The following is a 21,178-nucleotide window of genomic DNA, read 5'->3' on the forward strand; positions in this document are numbered from 1 at the left end:
TGCCTTGTGAGGAGGGAACATGCCCAGTGGGAAGGGGGTAGGACAGAACAGGAGAAGAGGGGTGTCTTGGGAAGTCTTCTTGGGATACATGAGTGTGTAAGCAAGTGAAAACTCATTTTGAGAATTCATGTTTCCCAAGGAGATGTCCTGAAATATTAATTGTAGGACAAAACGGGAGAAGAGGGGTGTCTTGTAGGGCTGGGCGATATGAAGAAAAACAAATATCAAGATATTTTTGACCAAGTACCTGAATATTGCAGGGTTGACAATTGGTGCTTTCACAAAATATTTACACCATGAGATTTTTGATAACTAATCATCAGTAATGTGTATATAATGACTACGTGGGTAAACGCTAGAGCAGTCTGGTAAGTTCAGAAAATGACATCACTTTACTGTAATGCAGACTTTAAAACCAGGAAAAGACCACACTTTTGTCATATTACGATATCCAAAATCTGAGACGATATCTAGTATCATATCACGATATCGATATAATATCGATACATTGCCCAGCTCTAGTGTCTTGTGTCTTGGGAAGTCTTCTTGGGGAAACATGAATTCTCAAAATGAGTTGTTACTCGCTTACACACTAGGTCACACACACATTTAGGTCAATATTCGTCACACATATAAACACACACACACACACACACACACACACACACGGTAACAGATGGAGACATGTGGTGGTCACCCCAGTGCGTCTTGTTAAAATGTCCACCCATGCATATGGTGTCCCATATGAGAGACGGCATCATGCTAACTCGCTGATTAACCCAGTTGACTGGAGAGGTCTCATTTAGTCTTCTGGCTCCATCAGGACGAACAATAGCCTCTGACTGGTGGGGGGGGGATCATGTAGTGCTGCCCTGTGTGTACGTGTTTATGCTTTTCCTTGACTTCATTCAGACTTTAGGAAATCACTGCGACAGCGGAAGGGAGGCCAGACTGCTCGTGCACGCCTGTCTCATCTGTTACAAGGGGCTTGTGTGTCTGTCCATTTGCCCAACTGTCAGGGTTGTTGCCTGTCTGTCTCTTACCTCCTTACACTACACCTAAGAGTGTCTCCGCTCTGACTTGCATCGGATGTTTGGGCTCTGAGTGTGGTAATAATGACACCGAGCGGTGTGAGGATCACTTTCTGAGACCCATTGCAAGACAAAGTTATGTTTGAATTGTGTCTTAACAAATGTGTTCCCTGTCACGTCTGCCTCCGCTCTTATTGTGTTTTCTGTTTGTTTTTCATGGACTTGCTGTTTTATTTTGAATTTCACTGTTTGTCTGTATTCCCGTTCACTTCCGTTCACTCTTCCTGTCTTTGTTTGTTTCCCGCCTTTTTGGATTACCTGTCCCCGCCTTAATGTGATTCACCTGTGTCTAGTTGTTTTCCCATCCCCCGTGTATATATACTCCCCTGTGTTCACTTACCCTTTGTCAGGTTGTTGTAGCTCCTAGTGTGACTTACCTTCCAGCGTTTTCTTGTCTAGTTTTCGCAGTGTATCCTGATCCTTTGCCTGCATTATTGCCTGTATTATCGACTACATTTCCTGCCTGTTGGACTTGTACCGTTGCCTACATTGTTCTTCGAACAACATCTCACTTACCTTTTACCTCTGGTTCCTGAGTCGTGCATTTGAGTCCGCCATTGTACCCTGACATTCCCTTCCTTTTACAACATTTCAACGAGTCGTCCAAACCATACGCCAATATAGGGCATTTATTCCTACCCTCTAATACGACCCACAGACGCGTTTCATAAATTAGCGCCCCTATAGGTGGCAGGAAATACCACCTCATATCTAAACAGGAGAACGGAAAAAGATCATGGTTTGGCTTAAAATCAGATGCTACTTTACTTCCGGTTACGCATGTGACGCGGAACGGGATGTAGCTCCGTTTGTTCCGTAAAGTTAAAAAAAAAAAAAACTCGCCGTTTACTTTTATTTTCAAACGGGACACAGACCGCGGTCTCCAGGGTGAAAGTCCTGTTTGTTTAACCCATCCACCACCCCAACCTGCCTCTCGTCACCCTACTTCCTGCTTTGCTCCAGTTATAACTGGCCATAGCCACTATAGGGCATCGCCCTTATAAAGGTAAATATAGGTCGTAATTGCTGCTTTACCAAACTGCTTTGGTTTTCAACAGACTCAAACATTTTTCATAAAGCAGATTTAAAAATATATGTGTGTGTATATGTGTATATATATGTGTGTGTGTGTGTGTGTGTATATGTATATGTGTGTATATATATATATATATATATATATATATTAGAGATGTTACTGCCTAAAACGCTGGTATCGGGAAGTACTGGAGTTAATGCACCGATCCGATACCACGTAATAAAGCCCTAAAGAAATTCTACGTTAAAGTAGTTTATTTATGTTCTTTCTCCGTTATAACTGACTGTCAAACTGGAGAATAAAAGATTGTTCTGTGGCATTCATGTTTCACAAAGAGTTTAACCTGAGCCAGACCGACAACAAAGATAGAAATAATATCACATCCATACAGGGATAGTAGTATACAGTTGTTAAAACATAATAAAATATATAACACACTGGTATCGGATCGGTACTCGGTATCGGCCGATACGCAAGTTCAGGTATCGGAATCAGTATCACGAAGCAAAAAAATGGTATCGGACCATCTCTAATATATATATATATATATATATATATATATATATATATATATATATATATATATATATATATATATATATATTAAATCCTGCATTGTCACATTTTTCACTCCTCCTGTGAAATCTCAACATCTACTGGATGGATTGGCACACAATTTGGCACGGCCATTCATGGTTCCCAGATGATGTATCTTGTTGATGATCCCCTGACTTTTCCTCTCGTGCCACCATGACATTGTCTTCGTGGTTCAGAGGGAAGTCAGTCGAATCGTCGAGACCGTTGGATAGATTGCTGTGACATTTGATACACACATCATCCATCGTTGTCCTCGGGATGAATTATAATAACTTTGGGTGACCCCCCCCTTAGCTTTCCTCTAGTCTAGCTCTATCATTAGGTCAACATTTTCATTCATCCAATTCATTTGGTTCATGACCAAAAACCTGTAAAATGAATGACATTCCCGTCAGCCAATTATTAGCATGCTAATATGCAAAACTCCATTGCCCAGGTGGCCAGTAAAGTCATTGGCCTGCCTCTAAAGATATTTTAGTCAAATTGCATGGAAATTAAAATCCATAGCGAATCCAGACGGACATCCTCTGCTCTGATCAGTGATACCGTTTTTTCCAAATATAAGATGCAACAATTTCTTTTTTAAACATGTAGTAAACACACTTAATTCAAATATACCATAAACTGCTTCTCGCTCACACTTTGATTGTTTATTGTATTTTGTATTGTGTGTATGGCATTCACACTTTTAATGCCTTCGACTGTCTTTTTAGGCTGCCTTGGTAAAAAGAATGTCCTCTTGTGGGACACTAAAGATCTTAACCGACTGAACTCAGTAAAAATCAAACGGTACTATCTAGTAAATGAGACAAAAAACTGCATGTGAGTATCTGTACATGTGCACTGAACACATGAAAACATGGTTCTATGTGTATATGAGGTAATGAATGAAGTGCTGAAAGTGAATGCCAGTGTAATCAGAGGTGAAATGTGTGTGTGTGTGTGTGTGTGTGTGTGTGTGTGTGTGTAGACATAAGTCTCCGCATGAGTCACACTTTTTAAGCAGTTGAGGTAATAGTTTTGAGTTCTAAACTTGAGGAGAAAAACAGCCTCTTGGTTACCTTACTGAGCTGGAATGTCTGTCGCAAAGCAGAGTCTGGAAGGATTTATACTATAACATTACCTAACACATGAAGCCGAAGCTGCTCAGCATCAACCGTTCCATTCTATATTTCCATTATGAGATGAACATTACCATCTAAAATTTGTGACTCAGCATTTGACAAATACCAAATTTCCAGATGTCTTTTAAAAGTTTGATTACTTGAGTAATGTTAATTAATAATAACCACGCGTTTCATTTCTCAACTATTAGTTTCATATATGTTATTTTTAAGAAGTAGGTGCGTTTTTCATATCATTGGTCACCAATGGTTTTTACCAGCAACGACGGCTATGCTGGTATGGTTTTTGTGTGTGTGTGTGTGTGTGTGTGTGTGTGTGTGTGGTACTTTGCCAGGTCTTTATGTCTGTGGTCCGATTTTGTCCCTGCAATAGCGTCACAACAGTGCAAGATGCAGTCCCTAAACTTCACGGGTGTGTAGTCTCTAGTTGTTTTTGCAGTGAATTATGTGTTGCTGGAAAATTCGGATGTCTTTGTGGTTTAAGGACAGACAAACCGTGGGGGCTTTATTTACATGACTTAAATTGCATATATTTCTCTCTCTCCAGATCGGGTGTCAGCTTATGTTTAATGTACTGTACATTTGAACCCCAAGAACACAGCATGTAGTTAGTTGCAAGAATGGTTATCAGACACTGTGATATTGGGTCTTTTTCTCTGTCTGTCCGTGCCAGTCGCTCATCTTTCGTTTCCTGTCTGCTTGTCTGGCTGTTTTCCTGCCTGTCTTTGCTTCGGCAGAGTATCCTGACAACCAGGTCAAGTGTTCCAGAACATCTAAAGAAACTGGAATTTGTTGCTCTGCTTGATATTTTAATCCATCTGACACTAGATTCAGTTCCAGCTGTGTTTTAGATCAGTTTAGATTAGTTTAAGCTGTAAACAGCTGTATGTTTCACACTTCTTCTCAAACCTGTGTGTCATTTTGCTGGAGCAGGTAAAGCATTAAAGCTACACTAAAATTTCACAAAAATATTATGTAAACAATGGATTAATTGTTAGTTTTCCAGCTCTCTTCAACCTCAACCTCATTTATAGTTGTAGCAGTTTTCACGGAGAAAAAGCTCTGATAAACTTCTACACTACCTCAGCACGAGGCGGCAGACAGACAAAGTCAGGGCCAGCTGATGGACACAGTACAGAATTTAGCAGCTAAAGAGCAAATGATTTAATATATAGGAGTTGGTGGAGACCAAAGCAGAGCTAATAAGAGAGCGAATATTGGACTTAAATTCCTGTGTTGGCCAGACTGATCTCATGAAGTGGCGTAGGTATGACACGCCAATTGGTATGCCATTGTTGGTATGTTATGAAGACGCACACTCGCTTTTCACCGTGTTTATCAACGGCGTTTGGCCTCCATTGACTTACATTACCTTGCGTTTGCGTGTGAATTGACGCCGTAGCGAGTAGTATGAAAGGGCGAAAATCCAAAAATCCGGAGGTTGGTCGGGGTGGTGGATGGGTAAAACACAGGTCTTTCAACCAGGAGAGCGGAAATGGCGTCCCACGTGTGATGTTTCTTTCGTTTTCCGCGTGTGTTGTTTCCTTACCACATTTTTCTTTTCCTAAAACCCAACCCAGTTCTTCTTTTCCTAATCCCAAGCGTTTTTTCTTTTCCCCCGCGTGTGACCAACCGTAGCTTCGCGATAACACGTAGCCTTGCGACAACATGCCACCTGGCATTAGAAAGTGGCGTGTGGCATGTATGTAGATATACACGCGCATAGCTAAAAATGCGTACAGATAACACGCCACTTGGCTTTAGGACAGTGGCGTGTATGTTTACGCGAAGTCATGATATCACGTTGTGTTGGCTGAAAACACAACTCTAAATGAATGCTAATGTTGGTCTGTGTGCTGGATGTCTCAATACATGAAGACATTCACCATATCAACTTTATAAAGTGATAATGTGTCAGTGTTATGTTTTCAACTTGTTCTGCTGCCCCCAAGGGGCCAAAACAATGTTGTAGCTTTAAGTTGAGTGTAATATTGCTGAGGCTGTCAAGACTGGACTTTTTGTCTAAAATGTCAAGAGTAGAGGTCGGAGCTAAAGTAAAGCTAAGGTAGGACAATTCAGCACCGCCTTTCAAGGTTCCTAGAATTCCTGTGAAATTAAAAATGACAAAAATGCCTCTGATAATTAAGAGAAACTCTGCAGCCAGCTGTAGACGGGCCCAACCCAAACACACACCACTGTGTTGATAAAAATAATACACAACCCAGCATTTTTAAAAGATGCTGGTTGGAAATATTTCATATTTAATTATATATCTATTATATTTTTTTCCAGGCTTTTTAGCAGTGGGATAGAGTGGAAAAGGAGTACAGGATATTTGAGAGATTTCTGGGCATGTGTCTTTGCATGTGTGTTTTGATGTAAAAGTTTGTTCAAATGTGTTTGTGTGTGTGCACATTTCTTTGCACGAGAGTGCCTGGTTTGCCTGTGCGTGCTAATGAGTGTGAGGCAGGAGATTATGCGTGCGTCTCTAAGGGAACGGGAGTCTGTTCCCAGGAGTTGCAGTGCCTGTGCTGAGGGGGGTATGTGTACACCCTGACCCCAGCTTTCGGGGGTCCTGGTTGCCTGTCTGAAACCATTTCCTTCCTTTGTGGCCTATTTGAGAGCTCCAAGTGTGACGCCGATATGAAGGAACGAGGCCATTTGCATGGGTCCCGCAACACGTTGAAACGGAAAATAATCAGCGAGGGCCACATCTCTGAATGTACTGGCAGGGTTGCCTTTAACTCTTTAATTCTGTGTTCCCCACCCCCATACCTCTCCCCATCACCCATATCTCCCCAAGCGACTCCCCATACACTCCAGCCATCCCCCAAACAATAAACAAACTCTGAGCGCCGCGTGCATTGCTAATGATGGGAAACAATTAAGGGCTCACAAAAGGGAGCGTCCTGCTATATTGCTCTGTGCCGTATTTACATAGTATTTTGAGGTTAAATGACTGGAGCATGGATTTCTGGTGTAGGGCAAGAGGACTAAAATAGACAGGCCTGCTGAAGAGATCTTTCTTTTGTTTGGCTTTGTAAAGAAGGATGTGTTGGACAACTAACCACTCCACTGATATTGGGAATTAAACCCTTAAAGTAGAAGGAATTCCAATTTGAGCATCCCCATGCACAATATACCCCTCGCACCTTATTTCACCCATTCTACCCCAGAAATAAGAGAATGACAAATGTGCAAACAAGACAAGTGGCATACCAGTGGATGACTGGACACCCCCCCGCCCCCCCCAGTGCCCATCCTACTGGATAAGCTCTGTTGTGTGAATAGGTAGAGGCTGGGAGAGTTTGAGAAGGCTCAGGAGGCCGCTGAATAGACTCCGAGATTGAGACATTCTTCCTCTTTAACACAGACGTGTATAGGTGTGTGTGTGTGTGTGTGTGTGTGTGTGTGTGTGTGTGTGTGTGTGAAAGCATAAGAGTTAAGTTTTGAGCCCTTACAGACATGAAATACGAAACATTGCTGGCTTCATGTTCCTGTTAAAGTGTAGGTGTTCGTTATGTAATGTTCCTTAGTGGTGAGGAAGTATTCAGATCCTTTACTTATGTAAATGTACTAATACCACACTGTAAAAATACTTTTACACCAGTCCTGCATTAAAAATGTTATTTAAGTAAAAGAATGCAAGTATAATCAGGAAAAAGTACTCAAAAGTAAAAGTACCCAGAGCAGAAAAATGACCCCTATGACTGTTATACTATTATATATTATATAATTAGATCATTATTATTCATGCATTGATGTAGAAGCAGGATTTTACTGTTTTAGTTTGTTGAGCTGGAGCTCATTTTACGATGTCTGACAGTAAACAAGCATAGCATAACATGTCGGGACTCATTTTTAATTGCTATTTTTTTCTCCTGCTGTTTGAAAAGCATTTTGCTGGATATTTTATTTTTTCATCTATGCAGTCGGCATCTCTTTAGTTTTTATTTACAAAATCAACATTGTTTCATAAGACACGAGTAATACAACAAAAGCATACTGTTAGATACTATTATGTGTTAATCACATCCAAAACATATAACATCATTGCAGACCAAAACTCCCATTCCTGTGGACTTAATGACTGTTTTGGATGATGTGGTTAGTGAGTTGACACTTTGACAAAAGCGTTTAAAGAGGGTGTTCCTCTAACACCTGCCTGTGGCTGGGTCATATTCATTCTGACAGTATTGACGCCTTTTATGTTGACAGCTGATTCCTGAAGAGTCTGGAAGTGAAACCAGAGGATTGTTTTTGGTCAAAACACAGCTTGTGCCTTGTCTCGTTCAAGAGGTATTGATTCCCACAAAGTGGTGTCATTTGACAGAATAAAATAATGAAGATAAAGTCCCGCTTAAAACGCAGAAGTTGTGACTGACAGAAACACACTCACCCACAATTACTACACACACTCAAAGTACCATTAAACCCACTTATCACCGCTTTCAAATCCCCTGAAATCCATATCCAGATTCCCAACCCAGCAGGTGCCAGCCGGAGCCTTGGCATGGCGGTGCCTTGGAAAACACCGAGCATGGATACCAGGCAGAGACCTCCAGCCCTCCCCAGAAAAGCCCCCTTGCCAACATGGCGCGTCCTGCACAGCCATGGCCATTATTTCAGCCTAACTAGATTAGGCTAATCATGTTATGTAGTGGTAAGGCGTAGCCGGGAGATGGAATGAAGGCTCGGCTGTCCTCCTGTTGCCATGTGGCTCTGAAACACAAACACTGAACTCTCACATAGAGCTTGATAAACACCAGAGGTAACGTCTGCGTTTTTGCCCTCCAGATGAACGCATGAATTGTGGAAAACCACCAATTTTGAGAATCTGTGATGTATTATATGCATTATTCAGGGCTCCGTACTGCAGAATCTCAATGCTTTTCAAAGATTTTAGAAAGGTTTCTGTTAACTGAAATATGATGAGAGTTTTCTTACACATCTGCTTGCAACAAGTCCATTTATTGTAGCTGACTTTTCTTTCAGCGCCTCCATGAGGTTGACAATTTTTGTTTTTTTTGGTGGGCTTCCATGGTTCCCAGCTGGTGAATCTTAATGACTTTGGTGATCATTTAACTTTTCCTCTAGCGCCATCATTGGGTCAAAACTCTAATCTGTCCATTGCTTTGGTTTTATGACCAAATACCTGCAAAACTAAAGACCCATCAGCCTCAGGCAGCTGTACTTTTTGTGAAGTGCTAACAAGTGAATGTTGGCATGCTAACACTAAACTGAAGATGGTGAGCATGGTAAACATTAAACCTGATGAACATCAGCCGTTAGCGTTGTGATTGTGAGCATGTTAGCATGCTAATGTTAGCGTGTAGCTCAGAGTACAGCCTCACGGTGCAGCTAACATGGCTGTAGACTCTTAGTCTGGTTTGATAAGCGCCCTCATTGGCTGGGAACTTCTTAAAACATAGTCTAAACACTCTTGTAAGATAGATAAATGAAGATAAAGGTTTTCTATGAACAAATAAAGTAACCCAAGGATATGTTTTATTCTTCTCCTATTCGTTAGTTTGTCTATTTTCAAAGAACTGCAGGCAGTTAAAGTGGATTCCCAAAGCAGTTAAAAGAGGCAATCCACAGATTTTACACATGGAGATCAGTTTGTCAGTAATGTTTAGTACTCAGCTTGTAAAAGCAGTTGTATGAAGTCTTCTGTGAATGACATGGCACATACCAGTCAGGGAAGGTTCAATGAAAGACACTATTCAGTTGCATTATGGTAATTGTAGCTTGGCCCTTATTATGGACTACAAGTCAGGATACCTCTGCCTTTGCTGCATACATTTTTAACATTCTGTTTTTACAACTTCCCCAACTCTACAGTGAAAAAATGCTGTTATTCCCTCTCTAAAGGAGCTGTGTTGTTGGGGGTATGTTTCGGGTACCGGGGAGACTATGAACTATGATCCAGGAAGTCCAGTTTGAGTAATGGATCCGTGGGTTTGAAGGCTTATTCGATACCAAAACATCGCACAGCGGTTTAAAATACTATGAGGAAATTGCAAATTGTTATTGCAATTTGCAAATTATAATGTTAACTATCATTTTACCTTTTGTTGCGAAAACATGACAAAATAATCTACCAGTACTATGCACCTGCACCTTTTCAATTGAAATTAAGTTAAAAAGGAGTCGCATTGCGTTGAGTCCATATTTGATCCAAATAGCCAAACTACAACTCAGCATCTTTCTTTTTTTTATTATTATTTTTTGGGGCTTTTTTCCTTTTACTCGATAGGGACAGTGATATACAGGAAAGGGAGGAGAGAAAGGGGGGATGACACGCAGCAAAGGGCCGCAGGTCGGATTCAAACCCGGGCCGCTGCAAAGGACTCAGCCAACATGCTCTGCTAGGTGAGCTAGAGGTCGCCCCGACTCAGCATCTTTCTGATGAAGCCCAACACGTTGGCAACCCACGCTCTTTCCACGTAGTTCTCATGTCTGTCTAAACTTGGCCGCAGTTACTAATATGCCTCCACCTCCAAAAGACACTCAATCCTACTATTCTGCTAATGTAACTCCCTGTCTGTGTTTTCCTTACAGGACGGCTACATTGCACGCGTAACGTATGCAGAGCGGATGTTCCAAAAATACGCTTCCACTACTGTATAATCAATGAAACTGGCTACACCGGCCACGAGAGCAGTGCGTAGTGGTCCGTATGCTCCGCGGAGATCCGCTCTACAAGCGTAAAAATAGGACGGTCTTCTATTTATATATTTTAAGCGAGGTGTGTGCGGCCCTTTTACACAGAAATGGATCATAAAGTCTCTGTATGTCTTTTAAATTAAACCACCGATATACAGGAAACGACTTACTGACTGTGAATGAGCGTTTTGGCAGTTGGGTTTGAGAGTTTCTGTTTTTATTTCTTGTTTCCTGTCACCTGCATCATTTGAAAACAGCTGACAGTAGATTCATGTTTCACAGCGCTGTGCCGACTCAAAAAAACGGAAGAAACACAACAATCCCAAAGCAAAAGCTCACTGCCTCGCCCCTGACACACACAGTCATACGGTGCCATGTCATTTCTCCGATGCTCCATTGTTCCGACCTCTCAATAACCCGAAAAATTCCCCTTGGTCCTACAGCCCACTAGTCCGACGTCCACCAGCGATATTACGAATCCCACTATGGCAACGCCAAGACCCGCCCTTCAATAGCATTTATTGGCCAGGCGTCCATGCTTACGCAAGGTAACGTAACCCCATTTGTACAGGTCCTATCCCCTGACCAATCGACTATCCTTACCTTAACCACTCGAGGTCGATGCCTAACCCCAACCAATCGAGCTGCTTCATAGGGCGGGTCTTGGCGTGGCCATATTGGGGAAGTCGGACTAGTGGGCTGTAGGACCAAAGGGAATTTTTCGGGTTATTGGGAGGTCGGAGCAATGGGGCGTCGGAGAAATGGGCAGTCCCCCAATCCTACGCCGTGTGTGCCCAGCAGGTGTAGCCAGTTCAAAGATACGTTCTGCAGCACATCCGCTCCGCTAATAGTGTTCATGTACATGTTCAGTGTAGCCAAAGCGTTAGATTTGATAACATTTCTCCACAGAAGACACCATAAAACTTCTTTCACAGGCTGAGTAGTACTCCACATCACCAATAAACATTATTCTTAATGAGATGTCGAATATAACAACACGTAACGAGTCTGATTCCTCCACATCTGGATCCGTATGAAGGTCTCGGTGTGAAGGCTATGTAATAAATAGATCCTGCCCTGGCTGGAAATAATGCATCATAGGGCTTTCCTCTCTTTCTGCTAAGTCAGTTCCTTCTGCTAATGACAGAGGAGACAGCCAGTGAATTGAGGAGTGAGGAAAGTCCAACAGATACTCAGTCTGGTTTATTATTCAAGTGCTACGTATGCACTGTGATTGCACACCCTCGGCCGCTTTTCCAACACGTTGCCTTGTAGGATTGATGAGAAGAGAAAAAAGGTGTCATTAGTGGTTCTAAGTTACTGTGGCTGTTAGTCTGGGAATTCCTTCAGAAATACATTCTTTGCATGCTTTGATATTCTATGGTCTCCCTGTATGAAAATTCCTGTGAGTAGTCCCCCAATATGCCTACCACATGGCCACTGTTAGCCCTGTCCAACACACACACACACACACACACACACACACACACACACACACCTCGTCCAGATCACGATCATGGGGGATTGTGTTATATGTGTATATCTGTGTGGGAGGGGGATTGTATCAAGCACTAATGGCCAGTTAATCTTTTATTCTATTCTTTGTCTCACTGATGCTGACTATGTTAATTGGTTATTAGGTTACGATAAATGCCATTCCACTGTATCTGGTTCAATGTAAAACTATTGTGGCTAAGAACTTTTACAACATAATAACTATAATAATATACATTTGGTTGTCTGGCTTGCAGGGGGATTCATTGAACCGCTATATCCCATAGGGCTGAACCTCAAAGTAAAAATGGGGAGCAGCTAAGCAAATACACTACAGAGATGATGTCACATCTCCCCATGGTCGGTCATTAGGGGGCAAATGGAAACACGATGCAGGTTTCTCGTAAAGACACGGCAGGAAACAGTCTAACTTCCAAAGCTTGACTTTTCTGTTTGCTCTCTCCAGCAATGCTGAATGCCAAGTTTACAAAGCAGACAGGAAAAGGACTGCAGGTGGGTGATATACAGTAGAGGAAAAACGGCAGGCAGCAGACAGACACAGAGGGATGTTAAACTGTCAGGGAGTTTCTCCATAGAGTTGCATAACACACCTGCAAGAGGGGAAATGAGATGACAGGACAAAGGTTGGGCGTGGGAGGGAGGGAGAGGGTGAATGAAAGAAGGGAAGTTACAGAGATTAGGCTGTTTTCTCTTTTTTCTTTAGACTTTCTTCTGCCAACCTAATCCTCTACAACCTTACTTTCTGGGTGAACTTTAGAGGACCTTTTGCAGCGTGTTTTTTTAAGCATAGACATTGACAACATTGTCATGATCTGGACGAGGTGTCACTTCTGAGATGAATATGAGCATTGATGTATGTTTTATTTGTGTGACCAGGTTATTTTCACAGACTGCCCTCACCTGGACTCAATGAAGTCCTATCAGGTCACAACACTAACATCCCACCTCTTTTTTCTCTTCTTTTCTTGTTGTCTTGGTCTCTGCAGCCGGATGAGTTGGAGGCGCTTCATTCCCATACGTTCCGGGTGAAGACTTTCAAGAAGGCCAAGCACTGCAGCGTCTGTAAACTGACCATCAGCCAAGACGGACTCATCTGCCGAGGTCAGTCACCTGTCCTGGAACTCTGATCTCTTGGACCGACTGACTTCTTGTTTTTGCTGACCTCTAGCGATTTAACTTCTCACCCTCCTTCACTGATGTTCTTATTTATTTCTTTTTTTCCCAACTTTATTTGCATATCTTCACAAATAACATGTGATACAAACAATTTTGAACAATTTAAAAAGTATATAAATAAGGCAGTCATTTCCATTCAGTGAGCATTAGGACCGGGTATCGTTCAAAGATTTTTTTCGGTACCGATACCAATACTTTTTTTCGATACCAATTTTATAAAACAAAAAGAAATGACAACATTACACATTATTAGATCTTGGTAGAAGCATGCTGCATGTTAATTGGTTCACTGACACTGATAAGATTTACTCCTAAGGTATTGAAATTGGGCATTGAATGACGAGGCATTTTTCAATGCTCAATACTTTAGAGGCAATTCGGTCGGTGTCTTAAAAGTATTGTATTCAGTACCCAGCCCTAGTGAGCATTACAACCTTGCATAATGATGACATAACATAAATAAACTTAAGACGAAAGGTACTTAAATACACAGTGAGAAAAGAGTAAAGTAAAAAATAAAACTATAAAAAATACAATAAATACCAAAATAAATTGATTTGAAAGGTAGGCTATATAATCCCATTTCCTTGAAAACATCTCATAGTACATCAGCTGTATACATACTTTTCTTATTATTAATCATTTGGATAGACTCAAAATAATTCCGAAATTCAATTTTGAAGTGATTAAAAGCTGGCCGAGATTTTGAAAACTTATGGATGTGAAGTTGTCCTTGTAGAATCAATAGCTTGGCAATCGGATGTGTTGTTTAGTTTTTCCTGCTACACAGTGTACATCAGTACAGAGGTGCTGCAGGACGCAGTGACATCACTGCTGGCTGAAGCAGGTCTGAAACTTTCAACCAGAGAGGGCAGCAAAACACTGATGTTCAGCCTGGTGTTCAGATCAGAATCTGTAAAGCTATTGTTTAATTAAAGATGACAATATGTCCCAGAGGCTCACGGCCACTTACTGGTGTGGTCTGTTACAGCCGATGTGACTGTAGGGAGGCTGAAACTCTTTCACAATAACCTTTTATCTAAGATTTCTAATCTATCTATCCATATATCTATCCATATATCTATCCATATATCTATCCATATATCTATCTATCTATCTATCTATCTATCTATCTATCCATATATCTATCTATCTATCCATATATCTATCTATCTATCTATCTATCTATCTATCTATCCATATATCCATATATCTATCTATCTATATATCTATCATCTATCTATCTATATATCTATCTATCTATCTATCCATATATCTATCCATATATCTATCTATCTATCTATCTATCTATCTATCTATCTATCTATCTATCTATCCATATATCTATCTATCTATCTATCTATCTATCTATCTATCTATCTATCTATCTATCTATCTATCTATCTATATATCTATCTATCTATCTATCTATCTATCTATCCATATATCCATATATCTATCTATCTATCTATCTATCTATCTATCTATCCATATATCCATATATCTATCTATCTATATATCTATCCATCTATCTATCCATATATCTATCTATCTATATATCTATCTATCTATCTATCTATCTATCTATCTATCTATCTATCTATCTATCTATCTATCTATCTATCTATCTATCTATCTATCTATCTATCCATATATCTATCTATCTATCTATCTATCTATCTATCTATCTATATATCTATCTATCCATATATCTATCTATCTATCTATCTATCTATCTATCTATCTATCTATCTATCTATCCATATATCTATCTATCTATCCATATATCTATCTATCTATCTGTCCATCTATCTATCTATCTGTCCATCTATCTATCTATCTACCCATCTACCCATCTACCCATCCATCCATCCATCCATCCATCCATCCATCCATCCATCCATCCATCCATCCATCTATCTGCTCTAACTTGCTGGGACAACATAGGCCATATCTGTTACACCAGCCATCAGTGGTCTGAATGAGGGTCATCTGAGGTTACCTGGGGTCGTCTTAGTGTCAGGGTTTAGTCTGTCTAGTGACAGGAGGAAAAAGAAGCCGCAGGAAGGCTAAAGGTTAACAGCTTCTCCATTTCCGTAATGGTGTTTACTGAAGAGGCAATGTGGTTGACTGATGATGATGACTGATTTGAATGCTTTGATTGATGCAATCAGCTTTAGTAACAGAATAGAGTTGGAAACATGTTTTTCTATTTGAACGTTTTAGAGTGTGTTTGTTGCTTTATTTAATGGTGCTGTATGAATATGTTATGGAAAAATACTTTCTGTTGTTGTATTTAACGTAACTTTATAATGGTTGCAGTATTTTGTGCTTCTATTGTTTGTTTTTTTTAGTCTATGCCAGTTGGGTGAGATTGTGAAACAGTCAACAATTGCAGGAAACTAAATGAGATTCAATAATAGACTTTAATGTGGTCACCATTTTCCCAACAGTCTCCACGCAGTAAACCTCTCCCATCTGGTGCTCCAAGTGGGTTAAAACAAAATCGACGAATAAATGACCCCGGTGTGCTCACCACATCATGTTGTAGTGGAAATGTCTGTTTTCGGACAGATAACGCCAAGTGAAACCATGCGGAAATGGCTGGATGTTTGGTTTGGCACACCAGGGGGGGAATATTCAGCTCGCAGTTTCCCAAACCTGATGTTTGAAGGGCACTGCTTAGAAAAACAAGAGAATTCTCTGCACATCGGTATCTTCTTAAACTCTAAAGGCTGTTTGACAGAAGTAAATGTATTTCTTGTGCTGTGTGCAGGCCCATGTTAATGCTAGGAAAGTGGTCAATTTGACAGCTGTCAATGAAGTAATTTAACACACTTATTATGATACTGTAACGTATGGATCCATCTGCTCTAGCTATTAGGGCTGGGTACATTTTAAGGTATCGACTAAAATAACCCAGTACCAAGTCATACCGAATAATTCTCCAGTCAAACGATACTTGCACTGGATCCTCATTGTACCCAGATCTGAAAAAAAAGAGACTATTTTAATGGTTTTGTTCGCAGCCAATCACTGCAAGCGTTCTAAGATTTAATTCGACCTGTCACTGGCCCAAATAATATAAATATATAGATACAGTTTTGTACAGTTATTTTAATAAATATGTTAATACTTTGAACATTTGAATGCATTTAATCACATGATTGGCATTGAATGAAGTAGAAATCCTAATTTATCCGGGGTTAGTCCTTTTGCTCCACAATCACTGTTTTCACATTGACACCTAAATGTGTCTCAGTACACCCTCAGTCTGGTGTGGTAGCCACTGATCTGAGCATATGGAGTTGATGTGTCTTGCTCAAAGGCACCTTAGAGAAAGTAATGAAGGAGAGGCAAGTGGTTCCCTCTTTATTTATCCACCCAGATTTCTCCTGCTGCTCCAGGGAATCAGACCAGCCTATTCATCCCAATCTTGGCTCTCTAACCTTTAGACCCCTTCAGTGATCACAGCCATTTTTTCCCCCGTCAGTTTTCAGCGATGATGCAGAAAGAAAATTTGTGGAATATAGCAGACTGTTGTTTCTGCCTGGGGTAGCTATGTGTTAACAGTCTGAGTTTAATTTTCCGTTTTGAATTAGCTTAAAATGCTGAACGAAATTCTGCGGCCGCAGATTCTGTGTGGCCCTGTTAATGACCAACACAGTATGTAGTCAGACATGGAATCTGGTGTTGCTATTTTTCTTCCTGTGGCTACATGCCAATCTCAAGAAATTACAGGTTAATATCTTAATGACAGACGATGTGTTTTTACCATCTCTCGGAAAATACATTGAGCAATACATAAGCAATACAGCGAATACCAATGCAGCTGCATTTGGACGTCACGGTGCCTATCATTAGTACAGAGCTTGTGGTTTGAATCTCTGATTGTCTGGGAAAAGTGTAAAGTGACTGACTGCCACCGCCTGCTTCTTTATCTGCTGCTGAAAGAAAGGCTTATACAATGCGTGCAGTTCACCACCTGCATTTACTCTGTGATCTAACTGTGAGTCCAGATGTTGTTGTTGTTGTTGTACAGTGGGATGTGTGTGTCATTAAATCTTGACATCGGCGTCTTTGTTTTATATTCTCAGTGTGCTGCAGACGGCATTTTGCAGAAGCGTATTTGTATCTGAAGTGACTTCATCATTTTAAAGAGTACCTGTCTTTCAGCCTCTAAAGGAACGTGAACCTCACCAGTATTCATGACCGAAAACCGGATTAAATCAATCTGTTTAATTCATGGAAAATAAATCTTACTCTCCCATACTGACTAAATAGCAACATTTGAAAGAAAATAATCACTGCATTTTTAAAGTGATGGGCAATTGATTAAAGTTGCCATTTCTTCTCGCCAAAAAGGATTTGTTAAGTTTTTGGAATGAAAATGTTGTTTACATTTCGGTTAAGTTTCCATGAATTGCACATGCTGTTGCTATCACTCTGTTCTGGATAAATAATGTTCAGTTGTGTGTGCAGACAGTCACTTAACATGTTCTCATAAAAACTGCACCTGGGACCATTATTTGTAGAACAGATTTATAGCGGAAATAAACCCTTATGACAAGGCTGCATTTAAGACTGTTCTGATTTCATTTACATCAGTTTGCTTCACGTCATGTCGTCTGGGTTTGTTCGTGTGTGTGTGTGTGTGTGTGTGTGTGTGTGTGTGTGTGTGTGTGTGTGACAGATTTATGAGGACAACACAAAGTGAACAGTAGACGTCTAAAGCAGACATCAACCACTCTCCTTTTTCTCTGTCTGTCTCCCTGACTCCTGATTCATTAAATTCCCATTTTCCCCCCAGATTGATAATACTTGACAATATGCTCATATCTGTCCCTTGAATACAGTATAAAGCTACAGCCAGCAGCTGGTAACAAATGACAATATGCCATTTTACAAGGGTTAGTATTAGTATTAGCATTATTAATATAGATTAAACAAGAAGATGTAACCGTTACATGTTATCAGTGAGCTTTAGAGGTGCTGGTAGGTGTATTTTTTTATTTAGTTTTATTGACATTCAGACAGAGCCAGGCTAGCTGTTTCCAGTGTTGTGCTAAGCTAAGCTAACCAGCAACCTTATATTCAAGGGATAGATATAGGTTGTGTGAATTTTCCAATCTGACTCCGCCAGAAAGTACTGTAAATCAGCCTATGTCCAAAAATGTCAAAGTATTTGTTTTAGCCATGTGACTGCTGTAGCAGCTGAGAAACTATGGGTTTACATCTCAAATAATTCCATAAGCTTCTATATGACGCACTAAAATACTATGGACATTCAACAATAACATTAGTAATGTGTTCTAATTCTACCAATGATAGGTCAGAACATGCTTAATTAGTCTGACTTATTAGGTCTGGCAATATGAGTTATGTAGTGCTGTTAAACCTCGTCCACACATGGGAAATGAAATCCTATTGGCGGGATGTCTAAGTTTGAATCTGATCCAGATCTTGCCCTGTCATTATCATAATCATATCATTATCCTAGTGATTATTTTGCATATACAGTAAACCTAGTAACACCCCGCCCCCTAAAAAAGAAAGAAAAGAGGACGAGTTGCTCTTCAAAGAGCCGTAATTCCCATCACTAATTAAATCTATGATATAGACAGATGCTTCGATGATTTATGAGTGGGATCCAGCCGCTCCCTGCTGCCGCTGTTTACTAACACAGTCTCCACTCACATGCTCTCCTAATGACACAAGCACTTGGACTTCCTCTCTCTGTAGCGGTTGCCAGGATACAAGGGGTTAGTTACTTTGACAATAGCATGTTGACGCAGGTCAGGACCGCAGTTTTCCAGTGAAAAAAAAAGAAAAGGACGGGCACTCTTGGAGAACTGGCCCTGAGGGCAGGAACTTGCTTTTATATCCATTCACTGTAATGCAGTTCAGGCTAAATGGCTGGTGTGTGTGCAGGGGCAGGTCAACAAAGCGCTGTTGTTCCCTTAAAAGGTAAACAGAATGAGGATTTGGCCACAGCTGATTCATATTTGTCATAGTTTATGAGGACACCTTATGTCTTTGTTTATAATTTGAGTTTGTCCCCAGAACTGAATCAAAACACAAAAAGTGGAATCTAGTTTTCTTCTACTTCTCACAGCTGGTGTGTTTCACTTTTGTATAAAAAAGGCATCATACAAGGCCATTGTTCAGTCCCTCCAGAAAAACGCGATTATGCGATCCCATTATTCAAGGCATAATCAGCCAAAGTCCGCATATTTATGCGGGGGGGGGGGGGCGCATTTTTTTCAAATACGCCGCACTTTCGCCGCATAAATTGCCGATTTCCGCGCACAATATGCGGGGCTTGCATGATTTCATAATCAAAATGTTGTGTATACTTCACACAAGAGCAGCCATTTTCCTCTGTTGCCATGAGAACGTTATGAAGTGACGTAATTACACGATTTGAACATCATCGAAAGGCTGCGAACCCCCCCCCCCCCGATGAAGCCACGATGACACAGCAGTTTTTTCAAGTTCCCGCAATTTCATCGCATAAAATTACATAAATATCCCGCATATTCCATCGCATTTTTTAAGAAAACGTGCTGCATAATCAAGGATTTTAGCCCGCAACAATCACAAAAAAACTTTCTCTGGAAGGACTGATTGTTGCTCTAAGAAAGAAAATCAAACCGCCTTCAAACAAATCTACAAAGTGGAAAACATTTAGAAAAGGGTGTAGCTCATGTGCAACTGGATTGTCCTTGTTCTGTTCTGTTGCCGTCCCCTGAGGATCCGCTGTAAACACAGATCTTCAAACCACAGTAGCAGGTGTTTGTGTGTGTGTGTGTGTGTGTGTGTGTGTGTGAGGGAGAGTGAAGGTTATCAAAACTCTGTTCTTGACTGCTGAGCTCATACAGCTGGCATGCTGCATATCTCGAGGTTTATAACACAAACACACACGCATAAGTGCTTTAGTATCATGCATTGGTGTTCCTAAGTTGTGAAAATATTGTGTTATAACACACACACACACACACACACACACACACACACACACACACACACACACACACACACTGTCATTAGTCTAATAAGTGGACCAGATATGTGTGTAAGTACACAAGGAGCTATGACAATAAATGAATCTGACATGGATGAAGATGACTATTGGTTTTCTGTGGATGATGGATGGTGACTGACTGTCTCCCAGTCTAATATCATTATTCTAATCTACTAAACAGAGCAGACAACCCTGCCATGGGACAGAGGCTCAGATTGACTGGAAAACATGTTTGTGCCTATTTTGAGTATTCAGCTTTTACTTCATGCATGCTGACACAGTATCTGCCTGCATTTTGCACATCTGTGTCACAAATAATGTGACTTGCAGTAAGTCCCCACATTGGCAGCTCCAGAGCAGTTAATGCAGTTAGGGGGCCACCTGTTGGATGAGTTAAATCATTGCAACTGGACTAGTTTAGTTTACAAGAAGAAGAACAAGAAGAAGAAGAAGAAGAAGAACAAGAACAAGAACAAGAACAAGAACCTCATTAATCCCCAGGGGGAAATCCAAATGTTTTCCCTCTATTTTATTTACACACACCATAGGACCTATAGACATGCAGTTGGAGAGATGTCAGAGCGAGGGCAAATTAAGGTGTCCATCCCTCTTCAAATCTCACAGCTGTGTTTTTATTTGTTTGCATTTGTTGCTCTTTATTTGTACAGCAATCATATTTATTTGAAATTAATTCTGCAATCTACCCTGTGATTGTTTTCAGAATTCTACTTTAAACAGTAAAATACAATATTCTCTTCATCCCTCCCAATATTTTCATACACAGACTCTTTTGCATGCAGTTTAACATAAAGTTATTTCTTGAATTTTAAAGTTTATTTCAAATGCAAGCTGCTCCCAACTCACGCCTGTAGCTCGTGTTCCAGCCACCGGGAGGCAGCAGAGCCCTTTGTCTCTCACCAAATACCTTTATCCGTCTGTTCAACTG

General features: G+C 40.6%; 1 protein-coding gene across 9 annotated transcripts in view; it reads left to right on the forward strand.

The window, feature by feature from the left end:
• tns1b (tensin 1b) overlaps window positions 1–21,178 on the forward strand; it is a 239,726-nt gene that overhangs the window by 59,384 nt on the left and 159,164 nt on the right. For all 9 annotated transcript variants that reach the window (XM_078263162.1, XM_078263173.1, XM_078263161.1 and 6 more), the window contains exon 2: window positions 13,019–13,133. In XM_078263162.1, coding sequence (XP_078119288.1) covers window positions 13,019–13,133 — 115 coding nt within the window. The remainder of the gene's footprint in view (window positions 1–13,018; window positions 13,134–21,178) is intronic.

The sequence above is a fragment of the Sander vitreus genome, chromosome 11 (assembly GCF_031162955.1).
Source record: "Sander vitreus isolate 19-12246 chromosome 11, sanVit1, whole genome shotgun sequence".
Lineage (NCBI taxonomy): Eukaryota > Metazoa > Chordata > Actinopteri > Perciformes > Percidae > Sander > Sander vitreus.